This window comes from Danio rerio, chromosome 14 (assembly GCF_049306965.1).
Source record: "Danio rerio strain Tuebingen ecotype United States chromosome 14, GRCz12tu, whole genome shotgun sequence".
Taxonomy (NCBI): domain Eukaryota; kingdom Metazoa; phylum Chordata; class Actinopteri; order Cypriniformes; family Danionidae; genus Danio; species Danio rerio.
The window spans coordinates 52,443,874-52,464,485 of record NC_133189.1 but is presented as its reverse complement, the minus strand read 5'-3'; the positions used below and the strand labels follow the sequence as shown (position 1 = coordinate 52,464,485).

General features: G+C 35.6%; 1 protein-coding gene across 50 annotated transcripts in view; it reads left to right on the top strand.

Annotated features, from left to right (window-relative positions):
* rapgef2b (Rap guanine nucleotide exchange factor 2b) overlaps positions 1 to 20,612 on the top strand; it is a 252,942-nt gene that overhangs the window by 220,363 nt on the left and 11,967 nt on the right. For 17 of the 50 annotated variants that reach the window (XM_073922252.1, XM_073922246.1, XM_017359180.3 and 14 more), the window contains 7 exons: positions 2,022 to 2,145; positions 4,979 to 5,002; positions 8,768 to 8,991; positions 11,519 to 11,689; positions 12,262 to 12,411; positions 17,571 to 17,772; positions 19,837 to 20,288. In XM_073922252.1, the coding sequence (XP_073778353.1) occupies positions 2,022 to 2,145; positions 4,979 to 5,002; positions 8,768 to 8,991; positions 11,519 to 11,689; positions 12,262 to 12,411; positions 17,571 to 17,772; positions 19,837 to 20,288 (1,347 nt within the window). Of the gene's footprint in view, positions 1 to 2,021; positions 2,146 to 4,978; positions 5,003 to 8,767; positions 8,992 to 11,518; positions 11,690 to 12,261; positions 12,412 to 15,630; positions 15,697 to 17,570; positions 17,773 to 19,836; positions 20,289 to 20,612 lie in introns of all 50 variants that reach the window. The other 33 variants (XM_073922254.1, XM_073922248.1, XM_073922244.1 and 30 more) reach the window with 3 other exon arrangements.

The window sequence follows — 20,612 nt, the reverse complement described above, 5'->3', positions numbered from 1 at the left end:
CCAGTTTTTCTTTTTCACAGTGAGAAACTCCCACACTCCCAACATCTTCTCTCTAGCATAAACTCTTCAAATTATGCATCTTCTGCATGGACCAATCAGAGAAAATAATCCGTAATTTATTGGTCAATATATTTGTTTTATTGTAGCGGGCCGATATAACAATAAAATAAGTGTTTATCAGGTGATACCAATACATCCTGCTTGTATGCGCTGACATATATACTACCTTTGCTGTTTTGTTATTGAACAGAGCTTAGTTTAAGGATTTATTGGCAGTAATAAATGGATCGTACAAGCTTGATGGCCTTCTCAAAACCTCCTCCCCAGTCTAAAAAGTCATTTGATTGAGTGTAAGCCAGAAATATGACCTATTGATTCCATTCCCTTCTCATGCCCTAATCCCTTTAAAGGGTTCAATCTCTGTAGTGAGAGGTATGTGTAGGAGACCAAAAAAAAATAGCTGGAATGCACCGACTCATCTGGCATCACATGTATAAAGAATCATGGGAAAGAAAAGCATGCAATCTGATGGAATCTTTTAAGTGGCTTGTTTTGACTGCTTTGGTTTAGAACTACTCTTTATAATGGTGGTCTGAATGTTCTCACCTCAAAGTGGCCTTGTAAGGTGTATTTATCTTGTTTTAATTGCCATTTTAGATATTTGGCAAGATATCGGTTAGATAAACACACAAACACCTGTTATAATTTGTGAGTATTGCTTAACTCATTCCTGGCCTGCCTCTGCATAGCTTTTCCAATTTTTTTCTAACTATTTTATTTTGTTTTGCCAAGATTTACCAAGCAGTCTTTCAGACTTATTTCCAATTAGGATTTACATTTTTTTATTTTTAAATTAAATTTGATTAAATTTAATTAAATTTAATTTAATTTAATTTAATTTAATTTAATTTAATTTAATTTAATTTAATTTAACATTTTATCGCCATACGTTTAGTGCAAGATTTACCAGCCATCCTTTCAAATTTATTATTAACTAGGATTTTATTTTTAATTTAATTTAAATTATTTTTTAATTTAATTTAATTTAATTTTGTTATATTTTTTATTTCCATACGTGTAGTGCAAGATTTACCAAGCATCCCTTCAAATTTATTTCTAACTAGGATTTTATTATTAATTTAATTTATTTTTAAATTTAATTACATTTTATTTTATTTTATTTTATTTCTTATTACCATACATTTTTCTAACTATTTTATTTTATTTTTTTATTTCATTTTTTATTGCCATACATTTAGTGCAAGATTTACCAAGCATCCTTTCAAATTTTTTCTAACTAGGATTTTATTTTTTGTTTTTTTATTTTATTTAATTTTATATCATATTTATTTATTTATTTTTTATTTTTTGCCAAACATTTTGTGCAAGATTTACCAAGCGTCTTTTCAAATTTATTTCTAACTAGGATTTTTAATTTAATTTAATTTAATTTAATTTAATTTAATTTTGTTTTGCCATTCATTTAGTGCAAGATTTCAAATTTATTTTTAACTAGGATTTAATTTTTAATTTTTCATCATTTAACTAATTAATTATTTTTATTTAATTTTGTTTGATCTATTTTTTTATTTAAAAAAATTATAAGATTTACCAAGCAGCTGTCCAGTCACATTTAATAAGGCATGTCTTAAAGGGATAATTCATTCAAAAATGAAAATGACCTCACTTTAATTATTTATTCTCCCTCATGTGGTCTTTAATTTTTTAGGTTTTTATTTTTTCAGTTGAACACAAAAGGAGATATTTTAAAGAATGTTGGTTGCTGGCACCAATAGCCTTTCAAAAGCCTTTCAAAAAAGCTACCAGTACTTTTCAAAATACTTTCCTCATGTTCAAGAAATAAAAGAAACACGTGAAGGGCGAGTAAATGATCACAGAATTGAAATATTTGCATGAACAGTCCCTTTAAGAGCACATATGTCAGTTTTGTAAGTAAAAAATGATATAACCGTTTTGTCACAAACTTAATCTGAAGGAATTATGTATTTGCACCACTCCAGGGAATGACTCCAAAGTGGACGGTTTGGTGAACTTTGAGAAGCTGCGGATGATCGCTAAAGAGATCCGACACGTGGGCAGAATGGCAGCCGTAAACATGGACCCTGCACTGATGTTCAGAACCAGGTGAGTCCCTTCTTGATCTGACTTCACAATCACACATTTTTCCTCTTTCAGGCTGGATTCTTTACACTATTGAGTAGATTTTAATGTCCACTCACTGTGATATGAACAGCTCTCACCTCACGCTTCCACACACAGGCTTTTTCAGAAGGTTTTTTGGCTTTGTTGAAGTGTTTCTGTGATGTTTGTGTACAGTATATGAGACCAGTTAAACCATTCTGTGTGTGTGTGTGTGTTACTCTCCGTCTGCATTATTGTCAGAGAAGTTATTGTCTCTCCTAGGGCTGTGCAATAAGACAATATATATGGTGTGGACACAATAAGTCATTTCATATTATGCTGTCATTTATATCATTGTGCCACAAACCATAATACTTTTTCATAATTTATATGAGCATAATATTACACGCCATTACAGAGGACAGAAAGAGGAATAGCAGCATTGTGAGGAATTGAAGTATAATGTTTAGGTTTTGTATTTTATATTATTCTATTTAAATATATGATATTTGATTATATTTGTATTATTATAATATTTCTTTATATTATTTCTTTGTATTTTTATGTTTGACCTGTAATCATTAGTTTAGTTAATACTTTTTTTTTTTATTTATTTATTTTTTTTATTTAAACATTTGCCTGGAAGTTAAAGTAGATAATGTGAGAAATATGATGGCAAAGGAATGAGTAAATTTCTGATTATATTCTTTGAATGAAATAAATGAGCACTGCGCTATGACAGATTACACTATTTGTTTTCTTTCTTTTTCTATTTTTTTCTTTTAAACCTGCTTTAGCACATTTTTAATCAGTTTTCAATTATTTCAATAATTTTTTTTTGTTTTGTTTTATTTATTCTAGTTCATGCACAGTAAAGCATTTTTAATTAACATTGTGTTTGAAATGTGCTATATAAATAAACTTGCCTTTACCTTAAAAATGTAACAAAGAAATAGTCTTTTACCTGTGGTTAACCTAGTGCTCATCATTAGAGATGCACCGAATATTTGGCCACAGAAAAATTTCAGTCAAAAATGGCCCAAAAGTTTTTTTTCTTTTTTAAATATTTCCCAAATGATGTTTGACAGAGCAAGGAAATTTTCACAGTATGTCTGATAATATTTTTTCTTCTCTTATATCTCTCGTCTTATTTGTTTTATTTCGGCTAGAATAAAAGCAGTTTTGAATTTTTAAAATATTTTATTATTTTTTATTACTAATATTTTTTGGACAAAATTATTAGCCCCTTTAAGCTATTTTTTTTTTTTTTTTTGATAGTCTACAGAACAAACCATTGTTATAGAATAACTTGCCTAATTACCCTAACCTGCGTAGTTCACCTTATTACCCTAGTTAAGCTTTTAAATGTCACTTTAAGCTGTACAGAAGTGTCTTGAAGAATATCAAGTAAAATATCATTTACTGTCATCATGGCAAAGATAAAATAAATCAGATGTTTAGAAATGTGTTGAAACAATCTTCCCTCCATAAAACAGAAATTGGGGAAACAAATAATTCTGACTTCAACTGTAGTTCTAGTAAAGTCCAGTTTTCAGATTTGAACTTTAGTTCAGTTCAGTGTGGTTTAGTTTTCACTGCTGAAAGTCCAAACACTGAAGAGCAAATCCACCGAAGCACAGCTCCAGAAGTCCTGATCTGAGCAAGCCAATGGCGACAGTGGCGAGAAATAAAACTTCAATTGACAAAGTGAAGGAAAAAAAAAACAGGCTCAGTTAGGCATGCTCATTGTACATATGTGCATATACATTAGATTAGTCAGTACCAAAGACAAAACTGAAAATAATCTAACAAATAAATGAATAAATAAAATCACAGTGGAAAAAATAAGTATTCCCAAATGAATGTGTTTGGGAAAAATATTAGATATTTTTTAATAAACAGGAAAAATCAAGAGAAACAAAAAACATATTGAAATCATTTAAAATTTGTAGCATGTTATTTATTTTTATTTATTTATTTTTTATTTTTTGATATATCTGGTTTAAATTTCAATGCATAATCTGACTAAACTCTTACCTTAATGGATATAACTGTTTAAACTATTGGCCATATTAACTGAGAAATTAATAAAATTTCTAATATCCATAGTAGGGCTGAACAATGAATCATTTAAGCATCAATATCACAATGTTTGTATCTGCAGTAGTCACATTGCAGGATTAGATTAGATTTTTTTTTATTATTATTATACAATAATGACCATGTTATTTTACATTTGATTGTTCAATTTCTGTACTTAAGTACTGTCAGGCTCCCCAGAAAACCATAAAGCACTGTTTATTTATTTATTTGTGCTTGTAATTTATTATAATTTAAGCAGAAGCTCTGCCTAGAAAAAGGCTTGATCTTCCCAGTCGGTCCAAATTAATGGAAACTTTCCAAATAGAGCTAATCAAATCCTCTCCAGAAATGTTATTTTTATTGCAAAATATATCACGGCAAACCAAAATATCGCAATGTCAGATTTTTCCAATATCGTGCAGCCCTAATCCACAGGGGTTTTACTCATTAATGCTGAGCTCTGTATGTACAATATTAACTGATTGATTTGACAATAATAGTACTTTATCATGATATATATTGATATAAGGATATGAGATGACTTATATCGTGAGATGATATTTTTGTCATATGGCCCAGCCCTATAGTCTCTCTTTTGGTCTGTGGTGCGTCTCACCGTGGTACCCTTGGTCTCGTTTCTCCTCATCTAAGTGTGTCTCCTTCTCTTTTTCTCATTGGCTTTCTCTCTCCTCCATTTCTCTCTTTGTCCACCCTCTCTGCCCCACGCTTCACTATTCATGGCTCTCCTTTACAGGAAGAAGAAATGGAGGAGTTTAGGGTGAGTATGGTGAACTCTGACCTTTAGCCTCATGTGTGTGCGCGCCCTCTTTTAATTTGGCCTGGCTCCTCACCATGCTTTATTACTATTATTTTTCATTTTCTGGTTGATTTGAGAATGCATTGGATCCCCGTCTGACCGTTTGACCTCCATCACTTTTGCTAGTCAGGGTCATTGAATGAACTCACATCATTCTAAAACACATCCTAATGTTGCTGTCCTTTTATTACTATTGATTTGTATTTTTTTAATGTTTCACAAACATGATGCATGACGTTTTTTGTTGTTGTTTTACAGTTTGGTTCTAGTTCATTTATTAATCTGATATCCCATGATCCATCTTTAGCAAAAGTGATTTAACATGCCCCTTTCAGCTAAACTACTTACCATAGTTGCACGCCTTCTACTAAGCATTTACTGTGTGTTTGTGTGGTATTTTACTTTTTGTTAGTTTAATACTTATGTTTAAAATTTTGGTGAAGAGTGTAAACCTCTACTGTAAATGTTTTTCTCACTGGCACTCACTGGCCACTTTATTAGGTACACCTGTCCAACTGCTCGTTAACGCAAATTTTTAATCAGCCAATCACATGGCAGCAACTCAATGCACTTAGGCATGTAGACATGGTCAAGACGATCTGCTGCAGAAAGGGGATTTAAGTCACTTTGAATGTGGCATGGTTGTTGGTGCCAGACAGGCTGGTCTGAGTATTTCAGAAACTGCTGATCTACTGGGATTTTCACACACAACCATCTCTAGGGTTTACAGATAATGGCTGAAAAAGAGGCACACTTTGGGCCTATTTATACCAACTTATCATCATGTCAATGCCATAGCCTACTTGAGTATTGTTGCTGACCATGTCCATCCCTTTATGACCAGTGTACCCATCTTCTGATGTCTATCCAGCAGGATAATGCGCCATGTCATAAAGCGCAAATCATCTCAAGACTGATTTCTTAAATGTGACGAGGAGTTCACTGTACTCAAATGGCCTCCACAGTCATCAGAGCTCAATCTAATAGAGCACCTTTGGGATGTGATGGAACGGGAGATTCGCATGATGTATGTGCAGTGACAAATCTGCAGCAACTGTGTGATGCTATCATGTCAATATGGAGCAAAATCTCTGAGGAATATTTCCAGTACCTTGTTAAATCTATGCCATGAATGATTAAGGCAGTTCTGAATGCAAAAGGTGGTTCAACCCGGTACTAGTAAGGTGTACCTAATAAAGCACCCGGTTAATGCAGCTCAGATCTATATACAAAGACAATACTGATGCTAGTGCTGAAGAAATGAAGCACTCTACCTTTGAATATGAAACAAATGCTTTTAAAAGGCAAATTCAAAAACGAATATGACCAAATAAAGTAAATAATAACATCTATTTTACATTTAGGTATAAAACAAATGCTTTTAAAATGCAAACTCAATGATAAATATGACCAAAAAAGTTAATCACAAAATCTACTTTACCTTAAAGTATGAAACAAATGCTATTAAAAGGCAAATTTAATGATAAATATGACCAAAAAAAGTTAAATAATCTGAAAATATCATGTAAAGTTTAAAGGGATAGTTCACCAAAAGTGAAATTCCGTCATAATTAACTCATTACTTGGTCAACACGGAATCTGTGCTCACAGATTTTCGCTGGTTTTTAGCCCATCATTGATAATGTTAATTTACTTGTGTAAATGTGTGTAAATTTATATTTATTCAGTTTTTAAATTAATAACAGTAATATTATTGTAACATATATATATATATATATATATATATATATATATATATATATATATATATATATATATTTATATATATATATTAGGGATGTAACGGTATCAGAATTTCACGGTACGGTAATACCTCGGTATGAATGTCACGGTACGGTATTTATTGAATCATTTACAGGAAAAACAAAACTTTTGAAAATACTCCAAAAAAGTGCCAAAAGTGTCAATGACATACAAATTAGTCATCTATCTGTAAGCTTTGAAACACTAACTTCAATTTTAATAACAAAATTTTTTAAACCATGTAAAAAAATAAAGTTTCAATTTAGTATTGTTGAAAACTCATCACATTCAACATTTAATCACTCACTCACTTACTTAGATAGAGATGGGTTTAAAGGAAAATTATCATATAACTATAATCTGGTAAAAGCTGGTATCTCTGGGTATTTACAATGTCCCCTGCAACAGAAAAAAAACCCTCTCATTTGGGACTGAGGTTTCTGGGACAGAGATATGACTTGGCCCAGGTTGACAGCAGTGGGTAGCGTTGTGCTTTGTCTTTCCCCCACTTGAGATGACAAGCCATGAGTGAGATAGAGGTCTCTTTGCGGTACAAGTCAATGTCTGCATCAATCTGAACAGTGTGCTGTGTTTCTGCAGTCCCCATGACTGCTATTAGTCGTATTCCCCAACTTGCAGGCAAGTGCACACATAGGGCTCAACCTGTGCAGTGCACATGCCCTTTTTAGTCTTGGATAGAAAATGCCCTTCCAAAACGATCAAAAGTGCCCCCGCGACGCGACACACCCTCCGTCCAGCCCTTCAGTAGACAACACCGCTCTTGAGGATGCGCGCTCAACCCCCCCTCGGCGCTTTACAATACGTGCGCGACAACACAGCTGATCAGAACGCGCGCGACAACACTGCTATTCAGTACGCGCGCGGCGACAACACCCGCTTTAGGTTCGATCATTTCCATCTTATTTTCAACTCCGCTACTAGCAGCACACTCCATTTCCGCATTACTGGATCTGTAGCGACAACAGACCGCAAAGGATTATGGCCACGCCGTAATTTCCCGGCTGATGGGAAATGTAGTTTCAGCTACCTCCCGTTCGCTTCATTCGCCTGAGCAAATTTTCTCAGAAGACCTATAGTTTTACCGAGTCATGCGACTTCGGTAATATCGAAAAAAAATTATATTGCGGTATGACGGTATTTACAATACCGTTACATCCCTAATATATATATATATATATATATATATATATATATATATATATTTATATATATATATATATATTTATATATATATATGTGTGTGTGTGTGTGTGTGTGTGTGTGTGTATATCTTTTAATAGAGATTTTATACGAGTGACTTGCTTTGTTTACCAAATAAAGTGGATCTAATTGGATTTGCATTGCAAACATTAAATAAAAGTTAAAAAGGTATTACTGTTTTTTTTTTTTTTTTTTTTTTACATTTTTTTTTTTTTTATTAATGTTTTAGTTATACTCCCAAAATAATCCCGCATAAATGTGCAGATTTTTAACAATTCTGCGTAGAAATAGCAAAACATGTCTGCAGATTTTATCTGGTCCTACTCATTACTCAATTTCATGGGTTACTTTTGCAATTAAACACGAAAGAAGATATTTTGAAGAATGCTGGAAACCATTAACTTCTATAGTATGGGCATCAATGGTTTTCATCATTCTTCAAAATATCTTCTTTTGCATTCAACAGAAGAAAAAAACTTTTAAAGGTTTGGAATCACTTGAAGATTAGTAAATAGTCAGTAAATGTGTAAAAAAAATTTGGTGAACCATCACTTTAAGAACTTTCTTGATTATTTAACATCCCATTTTTATTTACCTGCCTGAGATGTGAAAATGCATGGAATGTTTCTGAAGGAATGCAAATTAATGCATGTCAGTGAGAGACTGCATCAGCAATGCTGACCTCTATTAAAGTCAGCCTGTATCTTTAACTCTGCTCTGCATGTATGTGTGTGTGTTTAGGTCACTCAGCCAGGGCAGTGCCAACGCGGCTGTCCTGGATGTGACCCAGACGGGTGGGCACAAGAAGCGGGTCAGAAGGAGTTCCTTCCTTAATGCCAAGAAGCTGTACGAGGACGCACAGATGGCACGCAAAGTCAAACAATACCTGTCCAACCTCACCCTGGAGACCAACGAGGAGAGCCTGCAAACGCTCTCAATGCAGTGTGAGCCCTCAATCAACACCTGTGAGTAGAGCACACACACACACACACAGACTTATTCCTATATCCTGGTGAATACTCTTATTGAAGTAATGATGTTTTTACTATGTAATCTGTATATTTTCTCCTACTATCCCTAAACCCAACCCTCACAGGAAACAATCTGCACTTTTACATTTTCAAAATACAGTTCAAAAATACTACAGATCTGTCTGTATAATAATAATGAAATAAAATAATAAAATAATGTTTTATAATAATTTTTACTCATGGGGATCTCAATTTTGGTCTCCATGGTGACACTAGTCCCTATGAGTCTGCGTGCAATCAGGTTTAAGTCCCCATCGGGATGTAAAAACAAGCACACACACACACACACACACACACACACACAAACAAACATAAACAGTCTTAAAAATCATGTTGGTCACTGGGACAAATAAAAAATATATATGTTTCTGAAGGCTCACTTATTTGGTCAAAAATACAGTAAAATTGTAAAAAGTTACTAATTTGATTAGTTTTTTTTTTTTTTTTTTTGATTTATTTATTTTTCGATCAAAAATATCATACATAAAATATCATAAACAAAAAATACATTTCAACATGGTCGAAAATGGAGTGGGATGAATCACAAGCTTATTATTTTCCCACCCCATTACCAAATACTGCAGTCGTCTATTACTTACACTCATTTCTTCTTTTACTCATCTCTTATTTTACATGAGACATATTTTATCTGTTTGGCATGTTTGACATATTGTATGTTTGAATCCATCTGTACCTTTACATTTTGTAACACAGACCCAAAGAAAAAAAAACATATTATTGCAAACAGCCATTAATTAAAGTTTCATCATGCCTTTCTCATTTTATCCTTTTTCAATCACCTTCATCCTTATATTCCTTTATTAATATACAACTTTATAATATACAAATAATATACAACTTTTTAAACTGATTATTATGCTGACATTGTTTGAGAGTCTGATCTAGACTGTTCAATAATTTCACACCACAGGCAGACATACTGTACACAAACTTTTTAAAGTTATTCTTGTTTTCAGCCTCCTAAAATGTAGTTCTTCTCTCAGGTTATATCCCCCTTGTCTTTCTTCAAAAAACTTTTGTATACATTTTGGATGTAATTTATTCCTAGCTTTAAATATAAACTGTGCTGTTTTAAATTCAACCAAATCATTGAATTTAAGTATCTTTAATTTAAAAAATAAAGGATTTGTATGCTCCAAATACCCCACACCTTCTATCAGTCTGATTACTTTTTTCTGCATTGTACTCACATATCGAAAATTAGATTAATATGTATTCCCCCAAATTTCAACACAATAACTCATATATGGCAACATAAGTGTGTTATATAATATATACATTGATTTATTGTCCAGGAAAAATCTTGCTTTATACATTATTGCAACCGTTTTTACTAAAGAAAATATTTTTAGTAAAGAAAAAAAATAAAGAAAATTTTATTTTAAAGGTGAAGTATATAGTATGAAGTATATGGCAGAATTAAGTGCATTGGTAAAGGGATGGTTCTGGTTCTGGTAGCTTGTACACATTTACTTCCAAAGTAATTTGTTTTTCCTCCTATGGAAGTCGATGGGTTCCAGCAGCCAGCATTCTGCAAAACATCTTCCTTAGTGTTCAACAGAGGAATGAAACTAAGGTTTCTAAACTAATGAGTATACATATTCTTATAATTGCAATGTTGAACTGTTTACATGATACCCAACAGTAATTAAATATTGTGTGGAAAAAAAACCCAGCATGTTCTCAGACTTTCATCAAATATTTACAAATGCACCTCTAATGTGAGTTACACTGCAAGTGAGTTTCTTCAAGTCAAAATCTCTATAGATCAAGAAAAAATTTCTAGACAAGCAAAAATAGTGTCTTGTTTTTAGAAAGAATTTCAAAAAAGGTCTTGGTTTAAGAAATAATGTCAAAATCAAGCAGGTTTTTTCTTAAAAATGCAAAATAATCTGCCAGTGGGGTGAGTGAAATAATTTATTTCAAAGTGAAAATAATGTTAGTTTGCATACCCCATTGGCTGATTTTTTTAGCTTGTTTTATTAAAAAACTTATATCATTTTAACATTATTTCTGAAAAACAAGACCTTTTTTGAAGTAAATGCTTCTTGATTGAAGAATTTTAGGATATTTAAACTAGAAACAAGACAACTCTTAGTAATAAAAGCATTTTTGCAGCGCACCTTTTCCAAAAAAAATCCTATTTACATACTTGAATTTTTTTTAATATAGTACATTTACAATTTCCATGTATGAATGAGATTTGTTCCTCATATATTTTTGATATATTTAATGCAAAAACCCAGAGTATCTGCACAAAATGCAGATAGAACCTTAAAATTCCAAATAAAATGAGCTGTTCTGCCTAGTATTTTAAAACATCAAAAGAGTAGCATTTAATAAATAAATATTTTGTTGCATTATAAATGTCTCACTGTCATTTTCGATGTCATTAAAATATGTTTTGGCTGAATAACATGTATTTCTCTCATCCACTCAGTGCCGAAGAGTTCTGGGGACAGAAAGAGACCCGACACATCACCCGTAGTCTCACGGGCTGCGACCCACCAGCGCCAGCAGCTTCAAAAAGCCAACCAGGCGCTTCAAGTGCCTGCCGTAGCCCTCTACCCATCCCGCAAAAAAGTGCCAGTCAAAGACTTACCGCCATTTGGTAAAACACCTCACTTCTTGTAGCTCAAACACAACAGCATCTACAGTCGAAGTTCAAAATTATTAGCCCTCCTGTTCTTTTACAAATATTTCCCAAAGAATGTTTAATAGAGCAGGAGATTTACACAGTATTTCCTATAATGTTTTTCTTCTGGAGAAAGTCTTAATTGTTTTATTTCGGCTAGAATAAAAGTGTTTTTAAATTTTTAAAACTATTTTAAGGTCAATATTATAAGCCCCTTTAAGCAGTATTTTCTTTTTTGATTGTCTCCACAACAAACCTTTGTTATACAATGACTTGCCTAATTACCCTAGTTAAGCCTTTAAATGCCACTTTAAGTTGAATAATAGTGTCTTGTAAAATATTATTTACTGCCATCATGGCAAAGATAAAATAAATCATTTATTACAAATGAGTTATTAAAACTATTATGTTTAGAAATGTGTTAATTTTCTCTCCGTTTAACAGACAATAGGGGAAAAATATACAGGGGAGCTAATAATTCAGGAGGGCTAATAATTCTGACGTCAACTGTCCATCATACACTACTAATGTCCGTATTGTCCGTACAGGCACAAGCTCACCACAGTCTCTGAAGAAGATCCTGTCCCTTTCAGAGGAGGCAGGAGACAGACACCGAAAGCAGGCAGAGGACAGTGTGTCCAACAACTCCTCACAGCTCTCGTCTCCTCCAACATCTCCTCACAGCTCACCCAAAAAAGGTAAGAATACAGACAGACTGTTTTCTCTGGGGCTGCACAATATATCGCCGAAGTATCGTTATCGCGATAATAGTATATACAAACTACAGTTGAAGTCAAAATTATTCCATCTCCTGTGAATTTTTTTCTTTTTCAAACATTTCCTAAATGATGTTTAACAGAGCAAGGAATTGTTCACAGTATTTCCTATAATATTTTTTCTTCTGCAGAAAGTTTTATTTGCTCTATTTCAGCTAGAGTGGTTTTAAATTTTTAAAGCCATTTTAGGGTCAATATTATTAGCCCCCTTCATAGATATTTACATTAGATGTCGCCTACCCTGTTGTTGTCTATTTGAAGGAATGCGTCAATAGAGCTGCCATTTTAGTACAGGGTAGCGCTCCTTTGAAATGAATGCAGGACCAAGCTGCGGTGGAGGACTGTGGCCATCCAGAGCCAGAGATTTATACATATATCTATAATTGGTAGTTTTCCCGGAGGTCTGTATGCTATTTTCATTTTTAAATTATGAAAATTTTAATTTCACATCACTTTTCTTTATTGATGGATCAGTGATCGCACAGGCATTCCTGACAAAAAGCTTGTGTTTGGGTGTATGGAACTGTACTATCCACACTCCCTGTTAAATTTGATCTAATCTGTGTCCTGAAACACACCTCCTCTCCTGCTTTCACTTCTCATACTGACGGAGGGAGCGATTCGTTTGTGAATGAATTTCCGTTATGAACAACTTCACTTAGCGGACAATATTATACAAGTTTCTGGCAGCGCAGCATCTCGTTGTCATATTTCTTTTGCATTGTTTGCTGATTTTATTCAACAAAACTAGCATAAGCCGAGTGTTTAGTGTGAGTTGCTGTTTTGTCTCATGGTAAATGCAGTAAGTGACTATATTATCATCAATAAAGTGACTTGTTTAGCACAAAAGTTCAGAACATACAAAAAAGGTAAAAAAAACTGAATCTTACCTATAAAATGTTCTGCCTTTGTGCTTTGTTTTCTTTGTTTGCTCGTTACTACACCCGTAGACAGCGCTAAAGTCCAGCATCTTCACGTAATAACACTGTGTTGACTTGTGTGGTTGATTGACATTTGTCCTGGGAGCACTGTACCAATATGGCGGCGCTACTGACGCATGCTCAGGGTCCCTATGCGATATCTAGTGTATATATCTATGAGCCCTCTTAAGCAGTATTTTTGATTGTCTACAGCAGGGGTCTCAAACTCAATTTACCTGGGGGCCGCAGGAGGCAAAGTCTGGGTGAGGCTGGGCCGCATAAGGGATTTCACAAAAAAAAAAAGTCCTCAAATGTCATTATTAACAGTTTTAATTATTTCTTCTGAACATGAAGTGTCCTGAACATTAATAGAACATTGAGTGAAGATTATGAACAGTTCTTCTGAACATGGCATCTTTTGCCTACTCCTTGCTGCCAGAGACTTGACAGCGCTTCTTCTCACAAATCTGAACCACATTTGGCTTTAGAGCGGAAGCAGTTGAGACCCTCAGTATGGCTTGGGGGAACTCACTCAAAACTTCCATTCCTTCACCCACTGCAGAGTGGATGCGCGCGTACTGAAGAGCGGTGTTATCGCGCGCGTACTGATCAGCTGTGTTGTCGCGCGCCTACTGAAGGGCGGGACCGAAGGTGTGCCGCGTCGCGGGGGCACTTTTGATCGTTTTGGAAGGGCACTTTCTATCCAAGACTAAAAAGGGCATGTGCACTGCACAGGTTGAGCCCTATGTGTGCACGTGCCTGCCCTCACCTAAAAAAAGGCGTATATATGTATAAATAAAACACCCCCACCCCACTCCAGTCACATCAGTCTGTACCAGTCTGTATCTACCTATAATATGTATAAGATGCAGGCTGTAGCTAGGTAGGTGGCAGGCTGCAGATAGGTAGCTAAGTGGCAGGCAGGGGTGGGAAAAGCTTACCTTGGTTCTGGCCGGCGCGAGTTCCCTCCTTCCCGCCCGTCACAGCGTCTAACAAAGGGGCGGGGTGCGAGGTGACGTCACCGGCATCCCCGCCCCTTTGTTTACATGGCGGGCGGGGAATGCCAGTGACCGCTGTGTACGGATAGAATCAGCGGAGCGGGGAGCGCTCTCTCTCCCCGCTCCGCATATTCTGTCAGTGTACAGTGGTCGGTGCGGGCCACAAAATATTGCACTGAGGCAATATGGCTCGCGGGCCGCGAGTTTGGGACCCCTGGTCTACAGACTAAACCACTGTTATACAATGACTTGCCTAATTAACCTAGTTAAGCCTTTAAATGTCACTTTAAGCTGTATAGAAGTGTCTTGAAAAATATCTAATCAAATAATATTTACTGTCATCATGGCAAAGATAAAATAAATCAGTTATTAGAGATGAGTTATTATTATGATTATATGTGGCTAATAATTCTGACTTCAACTGTACGTATTGCAGACGTGTGATAAATGACATTTATTTTATGCATTTTATGTAAATTTGACCAATCAGGTAGGGTCCAACTATCTTTATCCCCACCTCCACAGTAGTTTCCCTTCTGCTGTTGGCTGGAGTGGCTCAAAGGTGACCCAGGAGCTGCAAATAAACACAAATAGTTGGATTCTGGATAACATCGGAAAATGACAACAGCCAATCAGAGTCAGAATGTCTGCTGAGGTTTTCACTCATTAGTAGTAATTTAAAGACTAAATATTTGCTCCTTGGTGCAGTTTTTTAGAATTAATCAGATCTGAAAATGTATGTTTACCTGTCTATTTTAAAATCATTAAATAATTTAAAAACATAGCTAATAAAAAAAGCTTTTTTTAGGGAAATGTTATTACATTACAAATATCGTTATCGCAATACTATATTGTATATTGTTTCAGTATCCTGCAGCCCTAGTTTTCTACTTTTGGTGTTTGCATGCTCAATTTGGTGTCTCCTACTGAACTGTGGATTCAGAGCTCTGTTGTTCGCATGCAGAGATAAAGTCAGACAGCAAAAAAATCACGGTTTATATCTCTGATACAGTAGCTGGCGCCCCCTTGTGCTGACATGTTTTCATTGCTGATTTAATATAGTGTCATCTAGTGGTAAATCATTCTCACAGTTTAAATTAAATATCCAGCCATTTCTGCTCGAGTTTACAGTTCCAGATGCATCGATTTCCATGATTCTCATTGAATTTGTGTCCTATAATGTTGTGTGTCATCTCTTACCTGTTTCACCCTGTGTTGTTCAGCCATCGCATCAATAAGAAGTCATGGTATGAAGGGCTTTTCCTCCTTGTGTAGTAAATCACCAACAGGTAACAGGGCCTGGATGCAGATTTAGCCAGAGAGAGTTCACACACACACAAACAAAATATTAATAATTATTTGTATTGCTCTGTCTCAAAATGTAGTGAGCTGTTTATTAATTCCACATCAAAGGCACACTACGAAATAGATTTTTTTTCTTCGATAGTCTACAGAACAAACCATTGTTATACAATAACTTGCCTAATTACCCTAACCTGCCTAGTTAAACTAATAATTGGGGAAAGAAATAAACAGGGGGCCAAAAATTCTGGTGTGTTGGGGGGTTAATAGTTCTGACTTTAACTGTATGTATATTCTGGCATTTGTGTGAACGCTCTCATGTCTAGACAGTGTTTTACTCCTGTTGTAGCTGGCAGAGGCAGCCTAGTGCTGTAACTGTGTATGTGTGTGTGTTTAGTGAGGGCTAACGCTGCTCTGCTACAAATGTAAATGGCTGGTTTTTATTAGATGGATTAGGAAAATGGAGGTTGGCTTAAAGGTGATGCTCTTCTCTTGCAGTAGCATAGCGATTTATGGCTCAGCCCAGGCTTTTAGTCCAGTGATAATATGTGTAGTAGTTCCAGTACATCAGGCATGTCCAAACTCGGTCCTGGAGGGCTGGTGTTCTGCAAAGTTTAGTTCCAACCCCAATCAGACACACCTGGGCTAGCTAATCAAGGCTTCTAGAAACATCCTTGCAGCTGTGTTGAGGCAAGTTGGAGCTAAAATCTGCAGGACACCGGCCCTCCAGGACCAAGTTTGGACACCCCTGCAGTACATAAATGGTTGAAAGTTTAATCTTCTGGGAAGTCTTATGGTCAATTTTATCACTTGTAAAAAGGAAGACAAATCTTCTATGATTAATTTAGAGCATTTATATTTGTAACTGTTGTTATAGCTGTATTTTAGGGTGCTTTCACACCTACACTTTTGTTTCGGAACGTATCTCGTTTGCCCAGTTAGCGCGGTTCGTTTGGCATATGTGAACAGGGCAATCGCGCTCTGTTCCGCGCCAAAGTAATCGCTCCGAGATCGATTGAGTGAGGTGGTCATGGCTCGATTGAAACGAACCCTGGAGCGGTTCGATTGCAGTGAGAAAGTGATCCGATCCGAGCGCGGTTATATCACAGTGTTTTATGGATATGTAATAGGCTTACGGCTATATGAAGAGAGAATTATGAGTAGGGCGGGAAGTTTCGCGAGTCTCCGGATGACCGCAAACGAGTAATGATCTCCCGGTAATCTCGCGTCTCCCTCCCGGTCCTCAAATATGCATCGTCGTGCACCCTTCTCACCCCTCCCCACCGCATCTCTCCTCAGACACGTCGCGCACGCGCACCCTGTCAATCACCACCAAACCACCACCTCTCCTGACAGCTTAGCGGGACGCTGCAAAATAAACCCTGACACTCTGACCAATGTGAGGAGAGTTTACTCGCACGTGACTTGTTTTACATACACATTACATTACATTGTTTTAGCTCTTTTGTTCCGTTTTAGAAACTTTGCAGTGTGAAAGCGAATCGCTCCAAGAGCAAAGAGCAACAATGTATCATTTGTAATCTCTGTTTCGGAACAACTGAATGATTGATTCACAGGTGTAAAAGCACCCTAAATGTAAAGTTAACACAACAAGTCTGATCTTTGATAGCTTTGTTCCACAGCTTTTAGCCAAATCCTTAAGTAAAGGCAACAAGCTCAGATTACAATCAACCACCGTACTTTTTTTTTGCAATCTGCTGTAAAAGTATATTTTTGTAGCAGGATTTCTTTTAGGTTTTGTATGAAATCCTATGGAAGTAAAGGGACTTGAGTACCACAGGGTCTATATTGGGAGTAAACCATGTTCCTGATCATCTTGCTTTATGCATTCATCTTTCAGGTTATGGACGAGCTGGTGATTACCTGTCCGACTCTGGCCACAGTGAGATCTCCTCCCGCTCCAGTCTGGTGAGCACTTCTTCTCTGGACATGGGGCAGGACGAGCGCCGGCAGCGTTACGGAGGAACGGCCGGAGAAGGACACGGCAGTGGCCACCGGCTCGAGCGCAGAGCTACTGCTGACCCTGACCAGTACAGCTTGGGGTAAGCATTAGTTTTTAACTAGTTGTTGTCTGGACAATCATTCTGAAGGATATCTTTGTTGGTAAGGCTGATTATTCCAATGCATTTCTATTGCTGCATTAAAAGACGTTGCATATGACTAAATTAGTGGTGTGTGTGAAGCACACTATCTACAAATAATCACTTATCGCTCTCTTTCAGCGCCAGTCAAAATGTGCATGTGCTTTCTTATGATTTGCTTGCTTGACGGTAATTACACTGTATACATCAAACCATGTTTCATATAAAATAAAGTCATATTTACATGTATGCATTTAGCAGATGCTTTTATATGAAGTCACTTACATTGCATTGAAAGAACTAGAGCCCTCCACAGGCCTTATATCTTAGCACTAGCCAAGCCCTGGCCTGAGAAGCACAGGTAGTAGCCCAGCCCTTGTCTGGAGTCTGACCCGAAGCCTTCTACTGTTACAGTCATTAAAATAGACCAAAATCTGTATTTAATAGAAAGTTGATGTTTTTTCGTTTAGATTTTTTCTCATAATAATTTAGAGAAATGTTTGGAGTTTTTTGTATTTGTATTTTAAATAAAAGTTTTAGTTTTTTAAGTGACATCGATATCCAATCAATATGGGGTGCACAGTGAGTTCACACTTATAAGTTGTGCATAACCAGTTGGCTCTTCAGTCATCATTTAAAGTTGTCACTATTTGAAAAGTTGACCAGAAGTTCGCCATTGGCAATTTTTCTCTTTATAGTCTTCATTGCACGTGGCTGGAAATCTCTATGTGCAAGGCATCACTGGCGCTTCTAGACTGCACGCATTAGATCTCATTATACTTTTTAAAAGTATTTTTCTAAAACAGGCCTAAAGCCCGATATGTGTGCTAGCTATGACGTGAAAATTGGGCCGAAGCCTTGCCCTTGGGGCATAAAAAAAGTAGGGCTCCGACGGGCTCGAGCTCAAATGCCGCGCTGTAGAAGGAACACATTTTATCAGCCAGCAGCAAAACATTTTTTAGCTGCCATCGCATCATCCAGGTGGAAGCTGCAAACTGGTGTTTGATGAGGAGATTCCCTCCAAAAAAATGTCTAAATCACTTTGAGTGTCCAGAAAAGCACTATATAAATGCAAAGAATTATTATTATTATTAATTTTATTATTATTATTATTGTTGTTGTTGTTATTATTATTGTTATTATTATTATTATTAATAATAATAATATTTTTATTATTATTATTATTATAAATTTTATTATTATTATTATTATTGTTGTTATGATTATTATTATTATTATTATTATTATTATTATTATTAATAATAATAATTTTATTATTATTATTATTATTGTTATTAATTGTATTATTAATTTTATTTTTATTATTATTATTATTGTTATTATTATTATTATTATTATTATTATTATTATTATTATTATTATTATTATCAGTTCTTGCTTGCCATTAAAAGTTACAGGAAGGCATAACCTTCACTTCATTAATGGAAGGTTTATTTCGGTGAAGCTTTAGTTTAAAGGTCCCGTGAAATTAAAATAATGTTTTTTAAAGGGTAGTATCAGTATGTTAGTGTTTAGGATATCTATAAGCTAGTGTGCTCCAAAACAGTGACAAATTTTAATTACATCAATAAAAAAATACACATTTCATAGCACTTTACCTGTCCTTTAGGTACCTGTTCTCACTAGACTCTCTACTAGTGGCTCATTACCTGCCTTGGCTGTTAGTACTTAGTGATCTTATTCTACGTCCCTATTCCTACCTAATACCTAAATCCAGCTAATATTTTATTAGCAAATTAGGAGTTAATGGTTTATTATAGTTTATTATATGCTGCAATGTTTTTTTTTTTCTGTTCATAATTTTAATGTATTGTTATAAGCACAGTGGTTTATTGTCATTTATTATTGATAGTCATTTACCAATCATAGTGAATCAGAAGTTAAACTGAACGCATTCACTGAAAATAGCTTAGTTTGTGTTCCAAAATAAGATCATTTGGATGACTTGGTTGATCATTACATCCTGGCATTGTAGAATTAACCTTCAACACATCTTTGTTTCAGGTCCTACTCCTCCATGCAGGACTGTCGTGGTCTGTACGCAGGCGCCACCGTCCTGTCCTCACCCAGCTCAGAGGAGCTCACGCAGGACCAGGGTGACCGGGTGTCCCTGGACGCTGCGGATTCCGGTCGTGGCAGCTGGACTTCGTGCTCCAGCGGCTCTCATGATAACATCCAGACCATGCAGCAGGGCCGCAGCTGGGAGGCGCTGGCAGAGGGCGCAGGCCTGTGGGGCAGCAGAGGGAGCTGGGCATCCGCATGCTCCTCTTCTTCTTCGGTGGCATGTTGGGGCGAGGACTCTGAAGGCGACACTGGCACCATCAAACGGAGAGGAGGGAGGGATGTGACCACAGATCCAGAGACCAGCAGCATCACCTCCACCGGGTCGGAAGAGTCCAGACAGCACAGCCGACGGCCCTCACCCATCACCGCAGGAAACACCAAGGCTTCCATCAGTAAGGGTCAACACAGCAAACTGGTGTAGGGATAGTTTACCCAAAAATGACAGTTCTGTTCATATTTATTTGCACTCATTTTGTTTGGAAACTTGTGTCAAAGCATCATGCTAAATTTTGGCCATTTCTTTTATATATATATATATATATATATATATATATATATATATATATATATATATATATATATATATATATATATATATATAAAATATTTCCTTTTTTGCTTTTTATTTAATTTTTTAGTTTAATTTATACTATTTTTATATATTTATTGATGCATGCTTTATTATTATTATTATTATTATTATTATTATTCAAAGA